This window comes from Oncorhynchus keta, chromosome 9, assembly GCF_023373465.1.
Source record: "Oncorhynchus keta strain PuntledgeMale-10-30-2019 chromosome 9, Oket_V2, whole genome shotgun sequence".
Lineage (NCBI taxonomy): Eukaryota > Metazoa > Chordata > Actinopteri > Salmoniformes > Salmonidae > Oncorhynchus > Oncorhynchus keta.
Genome location: NC_068429.1, coordinates 39,801,097 through 39,818,610, shown reverse-complemented (window position 1 = coordinate 39,818,610; position 17,514 = coordinate 39,801,097). Strand labels below are relative to the sequence as shown.

Here is a 17,514-nt window from a genome sequence, read left to right as displayed (position 1 = left end):
TGTAATCATAAAGTTGCATTTGGTAACACTGTGGCTGGGACATGTACGTCAAAGGTTATGATACAGTTAAGGATACTGATGTTTTTCCATTGTAAATAAGAGAGTACAAGTTCCTAGTCCTCTTTACAACCACGCATATCCAACACCACAAATAGTCAGAGCATGCAGTCAGGGTGAGTCCGTCCATAGGTCCCACACCCTGTATGCCTTTTGAACAGTGGTTATTGCTTTCCAGTGGAAACTACACAACAACTACACAAACATCAGAACAGGACAGATAAAGGCTGCTGTTGTCCTTTTAAGTCCACTTGGAGCAGGCACCACAAATAGGTCAGAAATAACCAAGCCAGCCTGCTGCGTCCTAAACACTCCAATCTGCTTGCCTCATCAGATGCCAATATAGACGCTAAAGAAAAGGAGCATAAACACATTTTGCAGGAATAATTCATAATTTTCTTCCCCGGCCTAATCCACTAATCAGACAATTTTGGGGTTATATTTAACTAGGCAAGTCAGCTAACAACAAATTCTGATTTACAATGACAGCCTAGAAACAGTGGGTTAACTGCTTTGTTCAGGGGCAGAAGAACACATTTTTACCATGTCAGCTCAGGGATTTCATCTAGCAACCTTTTGGTTACTGGCCCAACACTCTAACCACTAGGCTACCTGCTGCCTGGAGACTAAGCTATATTCCTGCATCCTTATTGAACCTCCCCGCCTGTCTGTTTCTTCTCTTGGAAAGTTCAACGACCTATGATTTACTCTGGGGAGAGATGCAGCTTACGGTCTCCTCTTTTCCATTCTCCTCTAACAGTCAGACACTACTCCCCTGCACCTGTCCCTTGGATCTAAATGTTAAACCCAATCCCTTCCGTTGGTGCTCGGCAGTCATTTGTAAAAATTTGTAAAATTGCCTATTTTTCTTCCCTTGTTAGTATATTTGTCTTTGTGTCTGGAGGCAGTTGTCCCTCCCAGAAGGCAGGCAGCCATCGCCAGGCCGAGGAAAGACAAGGCAGGCACACAGGGCTGCCAAGCAGGAAGCATACCACACAGGGTGCAATCAACAGCTCTGAAAGGGCATGAGACACATTACAGAGGAAACGTCCAGTTTCCTGTTTGCTTGTCTGGTTTAGGGTCAAGGCTCGAGACTGCAGGTTTTTGGCTGTATTGGGGTTTTAGAGATTTAGAGGAGAGTGTGGTGTGTGTGTGTCTCTCTGAGTCTGCCTTAGTGTGTTCTCTCAACTGCCCGCATGCTCAGGAAGAGCTCAGCAGTTCAGACCCTCAGGAGAGGATGTAAGCTGCTGCTGGGGTCCCAGGTATTATGACTGGGGTTTTAGGTTGGGTAGCAGACCTGTTGGCTGGGGTGTTTGTTTGATGTTTGTTTGTTTATAAGTCTAAACTAATAGGGAAAGAAGTGTGTTATCTAGAAGTGAAAAAGGTTCTTCGTCTGTGCTCATAAGGGAACCCCTTTGCTCATTTGAAGGTGCTAAAAAGGTGCTATCTAGAACCGAAAAGGGCAGTTTGGCTCTGTTCACTTGAAAAACCCATTTTGGTTCCATGTAGAACCCTTTCCACAGAGGGTCCTTCATGGAACCCAAAAGAGTTCTACCTGGAACCAAAAATGATTATCCTATGGGGACAGCCGCAGAACCCTTCTGGAACCGTTTTCTTCCTGAGAGTGTATGTAGAATTGTCATGGTGTTTCTTCTGTAACTTTCAAAGTGGAGAGAAAGTTATTGGGTCAGGATGTAAGATGCTTTCAAGGACCGAGGTGTTTCAAAGCTGCGATGGGAAGTAGTATTACTTCTTTTTGACTGTTGATATTTTGTTGACATGGTCCGAATTCTCAAGTCCTTGTGCCATTTGTTCATTGAGATGTTGCTGTTTTGATGCAATCAGGTTTCAGAATTCACTGTCAGACTTGGGTTCAATGAGAAATGCAGCAGCTGAAATATTGTTTTAGCGTTTGCATCTCAGAAATGTCAAGTTAGATACGTTCAGACCACCGCCTGCTCTGTGATGTGTAATGTGTTATTTGGCATGTTATTTCTCTATCTCTCCCTGTCCTCCTCAGAAACATGGCTTCAGCAGAGATCTACTGGCCTGTTCCAATGAGGGCCATCGGGGCCCAGAACCTACTCACCATGCCAGGAGGCGTGTGCCACTCTGGGTACCTCCACAAGAAGGGAGGGAGCCAGTTCAGCCTTATGAAGTGTGAGTAGCCCTACATAACATTACATTACATATATAACTTTCATGGCACATTAATGTGCACTGCACCAAGGGATTCTGACAAAGGTCTGACTGAGATGAGTTGCACTGCATACTTTCATCTCATCACAATGTTTAGTTCATCACCCCTCGAGCGGGGTTGGAGATTCGTCAAATTAGGAACAACATATGAAGAGTTTATTTCCAAAACGCTATATCCACCTATTTTATCCACCTGTTTTTCATCAGAAATATATTAGATGTTCTCAGATTTTTCATGAATAGATTTTAAATGTTTAACGCTATATATACATTTTTTTTTATATCTGGAATGGAATGTTCTTATCCTGTATTTGATATGTGATATGTGATATGTGGTAAGTCGCTCTGGATAAGAGCGTCTGCTAAATGACCAAAATGTCAAGTGTAAATGTTTTACATACAGATCTCATATTACTGTATTTAATTGATTTAAAAATAAACAAATATTGATGTCACAAATTTATCATTTGTACATTTCTTGTAGTTATTTACTATATTTGACTGTATAAAGCGTAGCAGTGCTTCTTATTTATCTGAGAGAGAGGCGGATATATAGCATTTTGCAACAAAAAAACTTGATTATTTGTCTCTGAAATGAAATCATCAAGTGATAGATTTTACACAAATACATGTTGTGTTTTATTTGTTTGTTTAACCTTTATTTAACTAGGCAAGTCAGTTTAAGAACAAATTCTTATTTACAATGACGGCCTACCCCCGGCCAAACCCGGACGACGGTGGGCCAATTTGATGTCTCTCATTGGACGACCTCATGCTATGATTAAATATTGAAAGAACACACCAATCTCGTTCATCATTTCTTTAAACAATAAAGGCTACATTTACCAACATGTCTGAAAATGGATACATAGCATTTTAGAAGGAAACTCTTTATACTTGCTATTATACCTAGGTTATTGTATGTGTGAGACTTTCCCTTACGTTATCTTTCTTTCTTACAGGGCCTCTTCGCTATATAATCATCCACAGGGGATGTTTGTATTATTTCAAGAGCAGCACCAGTCCTGCACCACAAGGAGCTTTCTCTCTCAATGGCTACAACAGGTCAGTGTCCACTATTGTCATGCAGCTGTCATTTGCACCTGAATTTGAATAGACTTTTTGCAAAAACATGTTGGCATTCTCCCATAGGCCTACATATGATTATCAATGTTTGAAATGCAGCTGCCATTGTCAGTTGCAATCGGTTGTTATGCTGAGAAATCCTGATCAGATGAGAAAGTCTGCTGACAGTGAAAGCATTTCTTAAGTGTCGGTGTGCCACTTCCTGCTAAATGAGAGCCTCTCTATAAAGGTCAGGAGTTTTCGCTTACGAATACCTAACACAGGGGGGACTCGTCATATTAATTCCTACATAGGTGACAAGTCAATAATAGAGACGGCACTGTTAAACCACCTCTTCTCCATATCTGTTTGACATTTTGAAAAGTGAAAGTGGACACTGAGGAATCCTAGCCTGTGGTGGTCCATTGAGTTCCTCCTTCTACTGCTTCCCCCTGAAGGCACATGCTGCAGTGCCATAGGGGTAGCGTTAGAACTGTGTAACTGTGTAATTACACATCTGGGGTCTCTTCTCTCTACTTTGGCCTTGCATAAATAGAGCTTTAATATAGCTATTTGACTGGTCTGTGACTCATTGAAAACCTTTCCCAGTCAAAGGAATAAAGCAACCACACAGAGAGTTAACATACACAGGGAACTTTATTGCAGCTTGGCTGGGTTGTGTTTCGGATGCGAAGGACTGTAACTACCAATTGGATACCACAAAATTGGGGAGAAAAAGGGGTAAAATAATATATATATATTTTTTTTACCCCCTTTTCTCCCCAATTTATATATATACAGTTGAAGTTGGAAGTTTACATACACTTTGGTTAGAGTCATTAAAACTCATTTTTCAACCACTTCACAAATGTCTTGGCAAGTTTTGGCAAGTCGGTTAGGACATCTACTTTGTGCATGACACAAGTAATTTTTCCAACAATTGTTTACAGACAAATTATTTCACTTATCACAATTCCAGTGGGTAAGAAGTTTACATACACTAAGTTGACTGTGCCTTTAAACAGCTTGGAAAATTCCAGAAAATTATGTCATGGCTTTAGAAGCTTCTGATAGGCTAATTGACATCATTTGAGTCAATTGGAGGTGTACCTGTGGCTGTATTTCAAGGCCTACCTTCAAACCCAGTGCCTCTTTGCTTGACATCAAGGGAAAGTTAAAAGAAATCAGCCAAGATCTCAGAAAAACATTTGTAGACCTCCACAAGTCTGGTTCATCCTTGGGAGCAATTTCCAAATGCCTGAAGGTACCACGTTCATCTGTGCAAACCATAGTACGTCCCGTCTCTCCTCCACTCTGGTACAATGGCAGTATAGTTCTCAAGCCTTCCCGCATCTTCTCTCACCAATTTAGACAATTTATGACTGAACCAAGGCCTTCCTGTGTAGATAAGCATTCTAGCCAGTCTGACAATAAGTTAATTCATTTCTACCAAATGAAAAAGAAAATTCATATATATACAGTAACATAATAGTATTCTGATTAGTCAGTCCTGATTGAAATGTATACATAATTAGTCATTATTGATTTTTAAAAATCCCTTAACAGTCACCTATCACGTTCAACCAAGTTCAACCATTCACGGAGCTTGGGGAGTTTCTCCAGGGATCCGCCCTGCGCACCTCATGTCAGAGCAGGATCACCTGCCATCTCGAGGAGATGCAAGTTGTGTAGTGACGGACTCTCCCATTTTGTTTTTCTATCTTGAAGTGTTGTGCAGCCATCGAACATATCCACTGTGATATAAACATCGTCATACGGAAGCAGATGTGTCCGCACGTGTGTTTGTGGTTTCAAAGTGTATAGATATGGGCCTTAACATCCAGTTCTGACAGGACAACACTATAGTGGGCAGAGCTTAATGAATCAGCAGAAGTTACTAGCGGGTGAGGGCATATCCATATAATGGATGTGGTCTTCTCCAAGGTGCTGTTTCAGTTTCTATTTCTCTCGTTGGCAGGGTGATGAGGGCAGCAGAAGAGACCACCTCCAATAATGTGTTTCCCTTCAAAATCGTCCACTTCAGTAGTAAGAAGCACCGGACCTATTGCTTCTCAGCAGCCAACGAGGAAGAGAGAAGGGTGAGGGGTGATATGTACAGAACCTCTCACATTCCTAGTAACATTACAGCAATACATAGATCATGTAATCGCGGTTATTTCTGTCTACTAACAGAAATGGATGCGAAACCTGCGAAAAGAAATTGATCACTATAATGACAGAATGGAGTCATATATTCCAAAGTAAGTCAACACATCCCTTCACACAAACACACCATCTGCGGTCACTTGCTCTTTCTGATAAATGGTAGACAGTTTGGCTGCATGCTCCGATTAACTTTCTGAGCATGCAGGTTTGATCTTGTAGGATACCTCTTGCTGTGTTACAAAAAGTATGAATGGGAGTCAGTGAATGCATGGTCAGTGAATCAATTCAATAGAGGGCGATTGATGTGGTCCTCTCTCTGTTGACATAGTGACTCTGAAAGTGATGCAGACAGCTTCTATGGATCGATCGAGAGCCCCATGGACATAACACATGCCCATGATGACCCAGGAGACAGTAAGTGACAGCACTCACAACATTGTTTCATACAATTAATTCTGTGCACTGACCATTTTGTGTGTGTTTTCTTGCCTAGATTATATATTAGAGGATGAAGAAGATGAGGATGAAGATGACTATGAAAAACCAGATAGCCCACCAACTTATACAGGTACTAAATAATAAATATCTTTGAGTTTGGTGCTGAAAGGTGCTATAACTGTGATAGACAGCCCTTGATGGGACTGGCATGTCATCACAATTCAAACTAATGGTCCCATTTGGCTCCATTTGCGACCGTACATACACTACTGGTCAGAAGTTTTACAACACCTACTCATTCAAGGGTTTTTCTTCATTTATACTATTTTCTGCATTGTAGAATAATAGTGAAGACATCAAATCTATGAAGTGACACATATGGAATCATGTAGTAACCCAAAAAGTGTTAAACAAATCTAAATATATTTTATATTTGAGCCACCTCTTGCCTGGATGACAGCTTTGCACACTCTTTGCATTCTCTCAACCAGCTTCACCTGGAATGCTTTTCCAACAGTCTGAAGGAGTTCCCACATATGATGAGCACTTGTTGGCTGCTTTTTCTTAAATATGCAATCCGACTCATCCCAACCATCTCAATTTGGTTGAGGTCAGGGGAATGTTGAAGCCAGGTCATCTGATGCAGCACTCCATCACTCTCCTTCTTGGTAAAATAGCCCTTACACAGCCTGGAGGTGTGTTGGGTCATTGTCCTGTTGAAAAACAAATGATATTCCCACTAAGCACAAACCAGATGGGATGGCGTATCGCTGCAGAATGCTGTGGTAACCATGCTGGTTAAGTGTGCCTTGAATTCTAAATAAATCACAGACAGTGTCACCAGCAAAGCACCCCCATCTCTATGCTTTACGGTGGGAAATACACATGCAGAGATCATCTGTTCACCCACACCATGTCTCACAAAGACACAGCAGTTGGAACCCAAAATTTCCAATTTGGACTCCAGACCAAAGGACACATTTCCAAAAATCTAATGTCCATTGTTTGTGTTTCTTGGCCCAAGCAAGTCTCTTCTTCGTGTCCTTAAGTGGTTTCTTTGCAGCAATTCAAACATGAAGGCCTGATTCACACAGTCTCTAAACAGTTGATGTTGAGATGTGTCTTTTACCTGAACTCTGGGAAGCATTTATTTGGGCTGCAATTTCTGAGGCTGGTAACTCGAATGAACTTATCCTCTGCAGCAGAGGTAACTTTGGGTCTTCCTTCTGTCACAAACCGGCTCAAAGCCCGTAACAAAAGGAAGACAATGTGGAGATAAGGAGTAACAAAATATACATTAATTAAATAACTAAGTATAATATACAGTGGTGTGTGTAATCAGTAGTGTGAGTGTTTTGCATGCATGAACGTGATAATGCAGGGTGTTGAAAGATGCCAAAGCAAACAACCAAAAAACCACCAAGAAACACAACAAAATACATAAAGGTGTCTGCATGGAGAGAGTCTCCTCTATGAATGAGGAAGTACAGGAATAGGAAACAATGGTACCGGCTTAATAGCTTGATTAGGTTTTCCAGTTAATTGACAGGTGTGGCAGGTTTTGATAAAATCAGAAACATCCCTCTTTAATCTAGGCCAAAAGAAATGTCTTAATATGCAATTGTAGGTTTTCCTCACCCCCATATGTCCAGCAACGTCATTGTGAGAAGTTGCCAACACCAACTCACAAAGCTTAACTGGAACAACAACCTGACTAATTGCCTCCCCCAGAAAACAACTACCATGAGACACCCACTTTCTCATCAGGACATCCTCTTGGAGAAAATAGCCATGGGCGACATCTCCCAACTGTTCCACGGGCACAATTTGATCACGCAACTCTTCCAATGTGGGGTCATGCCGTTGCGCATTGATTAGATCTGAGCCGGTTACAGATAACGGGATAACAGGGAAAACAGTGACATACTTCTTTGTATTATTATCATCATCATTAATCGGCGCAGTGACCAGTTCGCCACGGCTCATAGAACGAGTCATTGCACACCTCTGGTAAACTATGTACACTCATCAGGAATCACAACAAATGAGATGGAAACACGACAGGCCATACACACTCACCAGCCAAGTTATTCCCAAGGATAACATTGATACCCTCAATAGGCAACGAAGGATGCACCCCCACAACAACTTCACCAGCCCACAATCCAACATCAGTTTATGCAATGGAACTGACAGAGTGTTCAAACCTATTCCCCTAATTAGAACACTATTCTCCGAATCAGTCTGAGCAGAAAAGGGTAACACAGACTCCAACACAAATTCTTCAGAGGCGCCTGTGTCTCTCAGGATCTTCACTGGCACTAGGTCTTTACTTCCTAACATAGACACAAAACCTTCCGTAATGAAAGGTAAATAGTCTGGATCAATATGGACTTTCACATGCTCCTGGGCCTGAGGCAATGAGTCATGAGTGAACTGATGTGGAACAGGCGCAGCTAATGCGGTAGGCTTAGATTTAGCGTAAGCATCCTTTGACCTGAGAAGTGGACATTCGTTTTTCCAATGACCTGAACCTCGACAGTAGTGACACTCTTTACCAAAGTCAGCTTTACCATGGGAGTCAGGCTCATCCCTATTTGAATAGAACTCTGCCTGTGAACCGAAGTATCTCGGTGAGCAAAGCCCAAATCTATCCTAACACCCCCACTCATTCCGAATACGGGGCTCTGCAAAGACACTTTTGTGAGTCAACACATACTCGTCCGCCAAAGCCGCAGCTTCAGCGACATCCTTTACTTTTTGTTCGTTTATATTTACGTGGCAATACGATCAGGGATTGTGTCCTTAAATTGCTCCAACATAATCAGATCACACAGCCCTTGGAAAGTCACAACTGCAGAGACGGAACACCAGCGATTAAACTGTAAAGATAATTATCGCGCAAACTCAACACGAGTCTGTTTATCATCCCTTTTTAAAGTTCTAAATCGTTGGCGGTAAGCCTCAGGGACCAAATCATAAATCTGTAACACAGCCGGTTTAACCTTATCATAACTGCCATGGTCGTGTACACTAAGAGCTGAATATGCTTCCTGTGCTTTACCAGTCAGCACACACTGCAACATTAAAGTGCGATCAGAATCAGGCCAATTCCTAGAGTCAGCAACACGCTCAAACAACGAAAAGAATGTCTCAGGGACCTTTTCATTAAACTGTGGCAATAACCGTAAGTTCCCAACAATATCAAGTGTGTCCGGGGCACGACCAAAAGAGGAACTACCCCTAGGTAAATCTGGGTCACCTTCCCAGAACAAACTCTCCCCTGAGATCTTTCCTTCAATAACCAACTCTAAACGTTCTTGTTGCAACTTGATTTTAGCACGCTCCATATCTTCTTTAAATGCCAATTCCTTTTCATACTTTACACGATCATGCTCCCGATCATGCTCTAGCTGTAACAGAAGCAGTTCTTTCTGCTGTTCAAAAAGAAGACTACTAGGACTAACCGATGGAATGGCCATTGTAACGATACGGGGAGACGAGTCCTCAGCAGAGGCTGGCCCAGTGGTATCTTCAAGAATACCACTCTCCATCAGATTGGCCTTCAATATTAACCTAATAGAATTCTTTAGACGTTTAACACTAATTTCAACCTTGTGTTCAACGACCTTCAACAGCTATTCTTTAGTACCTAATTTAACAATTCCTCTGATGGAAAGCGAATGAACTCATCTGCATAAGACGCCATAGTTAAACAAAATTCTCGCTCTTCCCCTCTGCTGAGCACACCAGACCACAACCCGAGAAATGACAATTACCCTGAGCACCACAGAAGAGAGATGAGATACGGAGCTTCCTACAATAACTCAACCCTAGTCTTCGTGCGGATTTATGGTGGGAATTTACGCCCTGTAGCCCCCTGGCAAGGAAAAACTCCCCAGCATGCTGGCAAATTCCAGTCCACAGACAGCACACAAAAATAACAAACATTTAACCATGCCCAACATATTCCAAAAATGAAACACGTCGCTAAGCCTATGAGGTGAAAAAAGCTATAGCTCCGAGTAGTAAGTTCCACTACCCTACCCAAATCTCCCACTGAGGTACACAGCCGATTACTCACCTCAGACTGATGTCCCAACAGAAAGTAGAACAAGAGTTTCCAGGCTAGGCAAGGCCTGGAAACTAACCATTATCTCTCTTCAACGCAGCACACAAACCAAACAAAGGCAACCAATACTGGGCCTATCAAACTCAAACAAACAAAATATGCAAACCAAACACGTACCTCCACGTTCTCCCAAATCAATATGTTCAAAAATCCCAGAGCCCCCACTTGTCACGAACCGGCTCAAAGCCCGTAACAAAAGGGAGACAACGTGGAGATAAGGAGTAACAAAAATATATATTTATTAAATAAGTAACTAAATATAATATACAATGGTGTGTGTGATCAGTAGTGTAAGTGAGTGTTTTGCATGCATGAATGTGACAATGCAGGGTGTTGAAAGGTGCCAAAGCAAACCACCAAAAAACCACCAAGAAACCACCAAGAAACCACCAAGAAACCACCAAGAAACCACCAAGAAACCACCAAGAAACCACCAAGAAACACAACAAAATCTAGAAAGGTGTCTGCATGGAGAGAGTCTCCTCTATGAATGGGGAAGTGGTGTATTTATCCTGGGACACACCCGGCCCAGGTGTTTCCCATGTAGCTGACGACCCTCCCAACTCCGCCCACCGGCATCCTAATAAGGAAACAAGAACAAAGAGAGAATAAGGCAGACAGAGTGGGAGGGTCGTCACACTTTCCTGTGGCGGTCCTCATGAGAGCCAGTTTCATCATAGCGCTTGATGGTTTTTGCGACTGCACTTGAAGAAACGTTCAAGTTCTTGACATTTTCCAGATTGACTTATCTTCATGTGTTAAAGTAATGATGGACTGTAATTTCTCTTTGCTTATTTGAGCTGTTCTTGCCATAATATGGACTTTTTTTCTGTACCCCCTCCTTGTCACAACGCAACTGACTGGCTCAGACACATTAAGAAATAAAGACATTTCACAAGTTAACTTTTATGAAGGCACACCTGTTAAGTGAAATCCATTCCAGGTGACTACCTCATGAAGCTGGTTGAGAAAATGCAAAGAGTGTGCAAAGCTGTCATCAAGGCATAGGGTGGCTATTTGAGGAATCTCATATCTCAAATATATTTTGATTTGTTTAACACTTTTTTGGTCACTACATGATTCCATATGTGTTATTTCATAGTTGTGATGTCTTCACTATTATTCTACAATGTAGAAAATAGTAAAAAATAATGAAAAACCCTTGAATGAGTAGGTGTTCTAAAACTTTTGGCCGGTAGTGTGTACATGTATACAGTGCATCCGGAAAGTATTCAGACCCCATGACTTTTTGCACATTTTGTTACGTTACAGCCTTACTCTAAAATTGATTAAATTGTTTTTTCCACTCATCAATCTACACCATATACCCCATAATGACAAAGTAAAAACAGTTTTTATAAAACACAATAGCAAATGTATAAAAAGAAAACATTGAAATATGATATTTACATAAGTATTCTGACCCTTTACTCAGTACTTTGTTGAAGCACCTTTGGCAGCAATTACAGCCTCGAGTCTTCTTGGGTATGACGCTACAAGCTTGGCACACCGCTATTTGGGGTGTTTCTCCCATTATTCTCTGCAGATCCTCTCAAGCTCTGTCAGGGACACTCAAGGACATTCAGAGATTTGTCCTGAAATCTGTCCTGCGTTTTCTTGGTTGTGTGCTTAGGGTCGTTATCCTGTTGGAAGATGAACCTTCACCCCAGTCTGAGGTCCTGAGCGCTCTGGAGCAGGTTTTCATCAAGGATCTCTGTACTTTGCTCTGTTCATCTTTCCCTCGATCCTGACTAGTCTCCCAGTCCCTGCTACTTTCCTCCAGACTTGACGCTGGGCATTCAGGCCAAATATTTCAATCTTGGTTTCATCGGACCAGAAAATCTTGTTTCCCATGGTCTGACAGTCTTTAGGTGCCTTTTGACAAACTCCAAGCAGGCTGTCATGTGCATTTTATTGAGGAGTGGCTTCCGTCTGGCCACTCTACCATAAAGGCCTGATTGGTGGATTGCTGCAGAGATGGTTGTCCTTCTGGGAGGTTCTCCCATCTCCACAGAGGAACTCTGTCAGAGTGACCATCGAGTTCTTGGTCACCTCCCTGACCAAGGCCCTTCTCCCCCTATTGCTTAGTTTGGCCGGGTGGCCAGCTCTAGGAAGAGTCTTGGTGGTTCCAAACTTCTTCCATTTAAGAATGATTGAGGCCACTGTGTTCTTGGGGACCTTCAACGCTACAGACATTCTTTGGTACCCTTCCCCAGATTTGTGCCTCCACACAATCCTGTCTCAGAGCTCTACAGACAATTCCTTTGACCTCATGGCTTGGTTGTTGCTCTGACTTGCACTGTCAACTGTGGGACCTTATATATACAGATGTGTGCCTTTCCAAATCATGTCCAAACAATTGAATTTACCACAGGTGGACTCCAGTCAAGTTGTAGAAACAGCTCAAGGATGATTGATGGAAACAGGATGCACCTGAGCTCAGTTTCGAGTCTCATAGCAAAGGGTTTGTATACTTATGCAAATCATTTGATTTTTAATACATTTGCAAACATTTCGAAAAACCTGTTTTCACTTTGTCTTTATAAGGTATTGTGTGTAGATTGATGAGAATTTGTATTTATTTAATCAATTTTAGAAGAAGGCTGTAACTAAACAAAAAATGGAAAAAGTCAAGGTGTCTGAATACTTTCCGAAGGCACTGTATCTATAGCTAAACGATAACTACCACTGAAACAACATTGTCTCTCAACTCTCAACAAAGTTGTCAACAATTTAGGAAGTCCATGTTTCCTACTGTTTCTAGTACCTATCACTGAATATCTTCTTTTTTTACTGTTGAAGGAAGACTAACTGTTCCACCACCATCATACCATCCTCCTCCACTCCCATGCCAGTTTAGACAAGAATCAAAATCAGGATTCTGCAAAGGTCTCCCCCAACCTGCCCCTGCCCCTGTCCCCAACAGGACCCTCTCCAGCCCCCTTCCAAAGAAAATGTCCCCGGTATTACCTAGACCCAAGCTGGGTGAGGTCGGCCACAACCAACATGGACACATGGACATCCCAAACAAGGACAGCCCAGAGAGAAGTGTGAGGGGCCCTAAGACCCCTCTTCCCACTCCCATTGCCAGCCTTCAGAAGCAGATGATGATGGGGAAGACGTCCATCTCCACCCTACCTGTGGGGGACCACAGAGACAAGAAGCCCCATGTTCCAGTGACCCTCAAGTCTCCCGCCACCCTGCCCATCTGCATCAACCTGGAAAGGCAAATGGGGCTGAATCCTAGACCACCTGGTTACCATGGCAACACACCCAGTCACATGCCAAGTGTTCGAAACAACTGCCACAGCACTAGGTCAACACCAGATCTCCCACCACAGGCCTCGCCAGCACTGAACCACACGCCTGGACAGTACAAGCCACCCCTCCTAGCGAAATCTCCATGTCCGGCAACCATGCCTAAACAACCTAGAGGGTCAGCACAGTAAGTGTCTGCAAAGGCTTTACTTTTTGCTCTGAACTACAGTTTGATTTCAAGGTTGTTATATTGTAATCATGCAAAAATATATAGCACCGTTTAAGATGAAGGTTAAAACACCCACTTCTTCTCAGAAGATCCTCTCCAGATGGACAAAGCTTCCGAACCTCAGTGGACGAGGTGCCTGCCTCTTTAAGAAAGAACAGGGATCCATCCAAGGGCATCGACAATGACTCTGATGAAGACTATGAGAATGTAAGTGGCCATATTCTCCATCAACTATCACTCTTGTGTACACAGGCTACGAGAGAAACACATCTGTTATGTTTTGTGTTGAGTTTAGTGTCTTTACTCGGTGGTGAGTGCATGCCCTTGTTTCACTGCAAATTCCATAATCTCATCGCACAATCATGTTCCGTGTACTACAGATTAGTCTTGGCCTGCTGACACAATTCTAACCTCCTTTATGTCTGTCGTTTGTTGTTTTTGACACATGTTTCTGACCTCAGGTTCAATTACCGGATTCTGTGTTTGTGGACATAACAGAAACAAGCAGTGTTGAAAAGTAAGACAATAAACCATTTCTGTATTGAACATTTGTTAAATCCTCCTTGTTCCTTTTTGTGTAACAGTCTTTAACGCCCACTAATGTTCGATCGGGGAATCTCTTTCTGACTATCATGTCTCTGTTTTCTCTTGGGAGAAGAGCAGAGCACGTCTGAATGCAGTCTTACTGAAATACATCATTATTGTGCTTTAATTGCAGGTTATTTATGGAAAGCTCCAGTTCACCGCAGGATGGTCTCTACTGCTTCAGGAACTCAGGATCAAAGACATCCAAGGTACAACATGTGCATGCTGTGATGCATAAACATCTAGGGATTCACCACACATCACACAATGAATATTAAAAAGAAACTGCTTTAGTAAACAATGTACATTTGTTCTCATTGAATCAGGTGCTGGTGGTGTGGGATGTGGATCTGTGCAAGGCCAGAAACTACAGGCTCTTTGAGGAGGTCAGAACCACTGTCTTTACTTTCTGTCTACCCATGCCCGTAACTACACATGAGTACACAGAGGTCCGGTCATTTTTTATAATTTGAAAAAAAAAAATGATAATAAAAATATATATTTTGTACACAACAAAGAAAATCAATTACGGGTCAACATCGAAATATGGCCCCAGCGTTGATCAAAGCTCAGAACGTTGATCCAGGCTCGTTATGTTCGCCTGCATCCCCCTGGATTTGCCTCCCGGATAAGCCTTCTTAGTAGCACATTCACCACTCTCTCAAACGGCCTGAGACGAGAAACTAACTACCCCAGATCGGTGTACCCTCAAGTAGGCAACTGAAGACCCTGCAGACAGCGTGTTTGCAAGATACCGAAAGAAAAAAAAACATGTTAAAACCATCCGCATTTTAAAAGCATCCCGCGACTCCTGCCATGTCTACAAACATCCCCCAAACAAACAGAAAATGAATCTCAGAGAATGAGTGCACAACTGGTAAATAGTCACTTATAGATGTCAGTCAATCAGGTGGCTAACTGCCGGCACACACTTCTATTGCAGTAACGTTGAAGGCTCTGGCTAGTATTACTTAGCCAGCTAGAAGGATGAATTAAGAAGCTAACGTTAAACAGAGCCTACTTCAGCAGGAGCAAAAAATACGCTAGCCTACAAAGTTCTCATAATAAGTTTATAGAGAGTAGGCCACTGAGACAGACAGTGATGTGGCGCTTAGTGGTGAGGCTGAGGCAGTCTGCAATGTATGCAGGAGGAAGCAGAGGAGACGGAGAGAGAGGAGCAGAGAGGTTAGTACAGTGGATCCCAAACTTGGGGTCGGGCACTCATGTGGGGTCCCCTGAGACAATCGGTACTAATTTGATCAAACAAGTTAGGAAGTTGAAAAGACATGTTTCAATATGAACATCTCCACATGGCCTATCTTCCCTATAGGCCAACATTAAAATGCTAACAGTTCAGTTCTAAAAATGTCTCTGATGCCACGTGTCAGTGTGAATCATTTCTCATATTTCCTCCCTTTCAGGGGAATAACATTACAGTGGCTAATAGGCTATGTGTTTGTAGATCGACTGAGGTGAATGAACCTACAGCAGCCAAGGTGATAATGGCTGGGGTACTTTTTGCTTGTTTTTGCTGTTCTCCAAATAGCATTTGTAAGTTTTTTAATTGTATAGAAATTAAGCTACCGGACCTCACTAAAACTCAAATCTTGGTTAAGGCTGTCTAGCATGTCGATTGTCTGACTCAATCAATAATAAATGATAGGATTCCAGTACCATATCTGTCTTGTTTGATGTGAATTTCAATGTGTTTATGGTTTAGGACTCCCGGGTGTTCCTGGAGTTTGAGATGACATTTTCCTCCCTGTCGGCCCTAGTGGAGCACTACTATATCCACCCTCTACCCAATCACAACTCTCTGTGTCTGCAGCAGCCATATGGTTACATCATGCCCAGATGACCCTGTCCTGACTCTGCCTGAGGCCATTGCCTCATCCGCTCAAACGGACTCTCTCCTTTTGGGCATCTAATACGGTTCTGCAACTGTCATGAACTACAGTTGAAGCCTGCTGTGGTAGAAACTAAATGACACTGCCCCCTGTAGGGCAAGTCAGATTGGTGCATATCTGTAACTAAGCCTGAGTATTTGTTGGAGTGATTCTGATGAGCGTCATGGCATGGGATCTAGCCCTAAACAACGCTTGGGCAGAGGTGCAATGAGTGCACATGGTTGCAGTTGTGAAGAAAATATGGTATATGTGAGGGGGACAATGAGCTCTATATACAGAACAAAGATGTATTATGTGAGGACTGCTGCAGGACTAGTACTCTAAAGGTCTGTCATTACACTGGATAGCACTGTTGTAGTGTTCAGAATACAAGCAAATGTGAAGATTTGTGGGTTCACTGCACATTAATGTTGGAATATTTAACACTGGTTTTGCATTACGCATTGAGGACCAATTATGTGTAAATCACTTATTTATTCCATAAAGTTTATGAAATGTATCATATTATCTTCAGAAAAAAAGTTATATTTTAAAACGCTTAGATAATGATGACAGTATGCTATCAAACTGTCCACACATCCTATTGCACTGTACAGAACTGTCCATTTGTGATATGTAAATTAAATGCATTGTAAAAAAAATATTTGGTAAAATTCTTTCTGATTATATTGTTTTTTTAATGTGTAACTGGATAACAGCAGAGGGCAGGTGACGATTCCATTGGGTGGCGCTGTTTGGTGCTGTGCCATGTAAATGGGGTGGCAGGTAGCCTAGTGGTTAGTGTTGGACTAGTAACCAAAAGGTTGCAAGATCAAATCCCCAAGCTGACAAGTAAAAAAATAAGTAATTCTGCCTCTGAACAAGGCAGTGAACCCACTGTTCCTAGGCTGTCATTGAAAATAAGAATTACATAGACCCTACTGTCGACTACAGTTTTTGTTTAATTATGAAAAAATAGATTTATGTTGAGTCACAGACAATAATAAACAGCCACGTAATTACAAGTATACTTTGTTCAGTATAAAGTATTTAAGGTGAAATCATAGCTCCTATCACTATACCCTTACCTACATGTACATATTGCCTCAATTACCTCGAATAACCTGTACCCCTGCACATTGACTTGGTACCGGTACCCCTTGTATATAGCCTCGTTATTGTTATTTTATTGTAGCTCTTTTATTTTTTAACTGTAGATTTGATTTAGATATTTCTATGTTGTAATCTTCTGTTGTGTGTGTTGTTCTCCAGCCCAGAGGGCACGTGCAGCAAAATCACACAGAGATCACTCACTGATAGTGATGAGCAGACACTGGTTCAGATAAAAGCCTCCCAAAGGAATGCCTTGATACAGCAGCAACACAAGCAGCAGAGACGCTGGTTCGTTAAAAACATGCACACTAAGTAAATCATTATAATGGTATCGTGACTAATATTCAATATTTCCCCGAGGAGAATTATATAACAGTGTCTCTATC

At 42.1% G+C, this 17,514-nt stretch overlaps 1 protein-coding gene across 6 annotated transcripts in view; it reads left to right on the top strand.

Moving 5' to 3' along the window:
• LOC118387766 (SH3 domain-binding protein 2-like) overlaps window positions 1–16,670 on the top strand; it is a 29,569-nt gene extending 12,899 nt beyond the window's left edge. For 5 of the 6 annotated variants that reach the window (XM_052525838.1, XM_035776458.2, XM_035776460.2 and 2 more), the window contains exons 2-13: window positions 2,078–2,217; window positions 3,219–3,321; window positions 5,300–5,420; window positions 5,515–5,582; window positions 5,816–5,901; window positions 5,981–6,055; window positions 12,860–13,502; window positions 13,631–13,751; window positions 14,006–14,061; window positions 14,263–14,338; window positions 14,456–14,515; window positions 15,850–16,670. In XM_052525838.1, the coding sequence (XP_052381798.1) occupies window positions 2,082–2,217; window positions 3,219–3,321; window positions 5,300–5,420; window positions 5,515–5,582; window positions 5,816–5,901; window positions 5,981–6,055; window positions 12,860–13,502; window positions 13,631–13,751; window positions 14,006–14,061; window positions 14,263–14,338; window positions 14,456–14,515; window positions 15,850–15,987 (1,683 nt within the window). In that variant the 5' untranslated portion in view covers window positions 2,078–2,081 and the 3' untranslated portion in view covers window positions 15,988–16,670. The remainder of the gene's footprint in view (window positions 1–2,077; window positions 2,218–3,218; window positions 3,322–5,299; window positions 5,421–5,514; window positions 5,583–5,815; window positions 5,902–5,980; window positions 6,056–12,859; window positions 13,503–13,630; window positions 13,752–14,005; window positions 14,062–14,262; window positions 14,339–14,455; window positions 14,516–15,849) is intronic. The other variant, XM_035776457.2, reaches the window with a different exon arrangement.
• The last annotated feature ends 844 nt before the right edge of the window (window positions 16,671–17,514 follow it).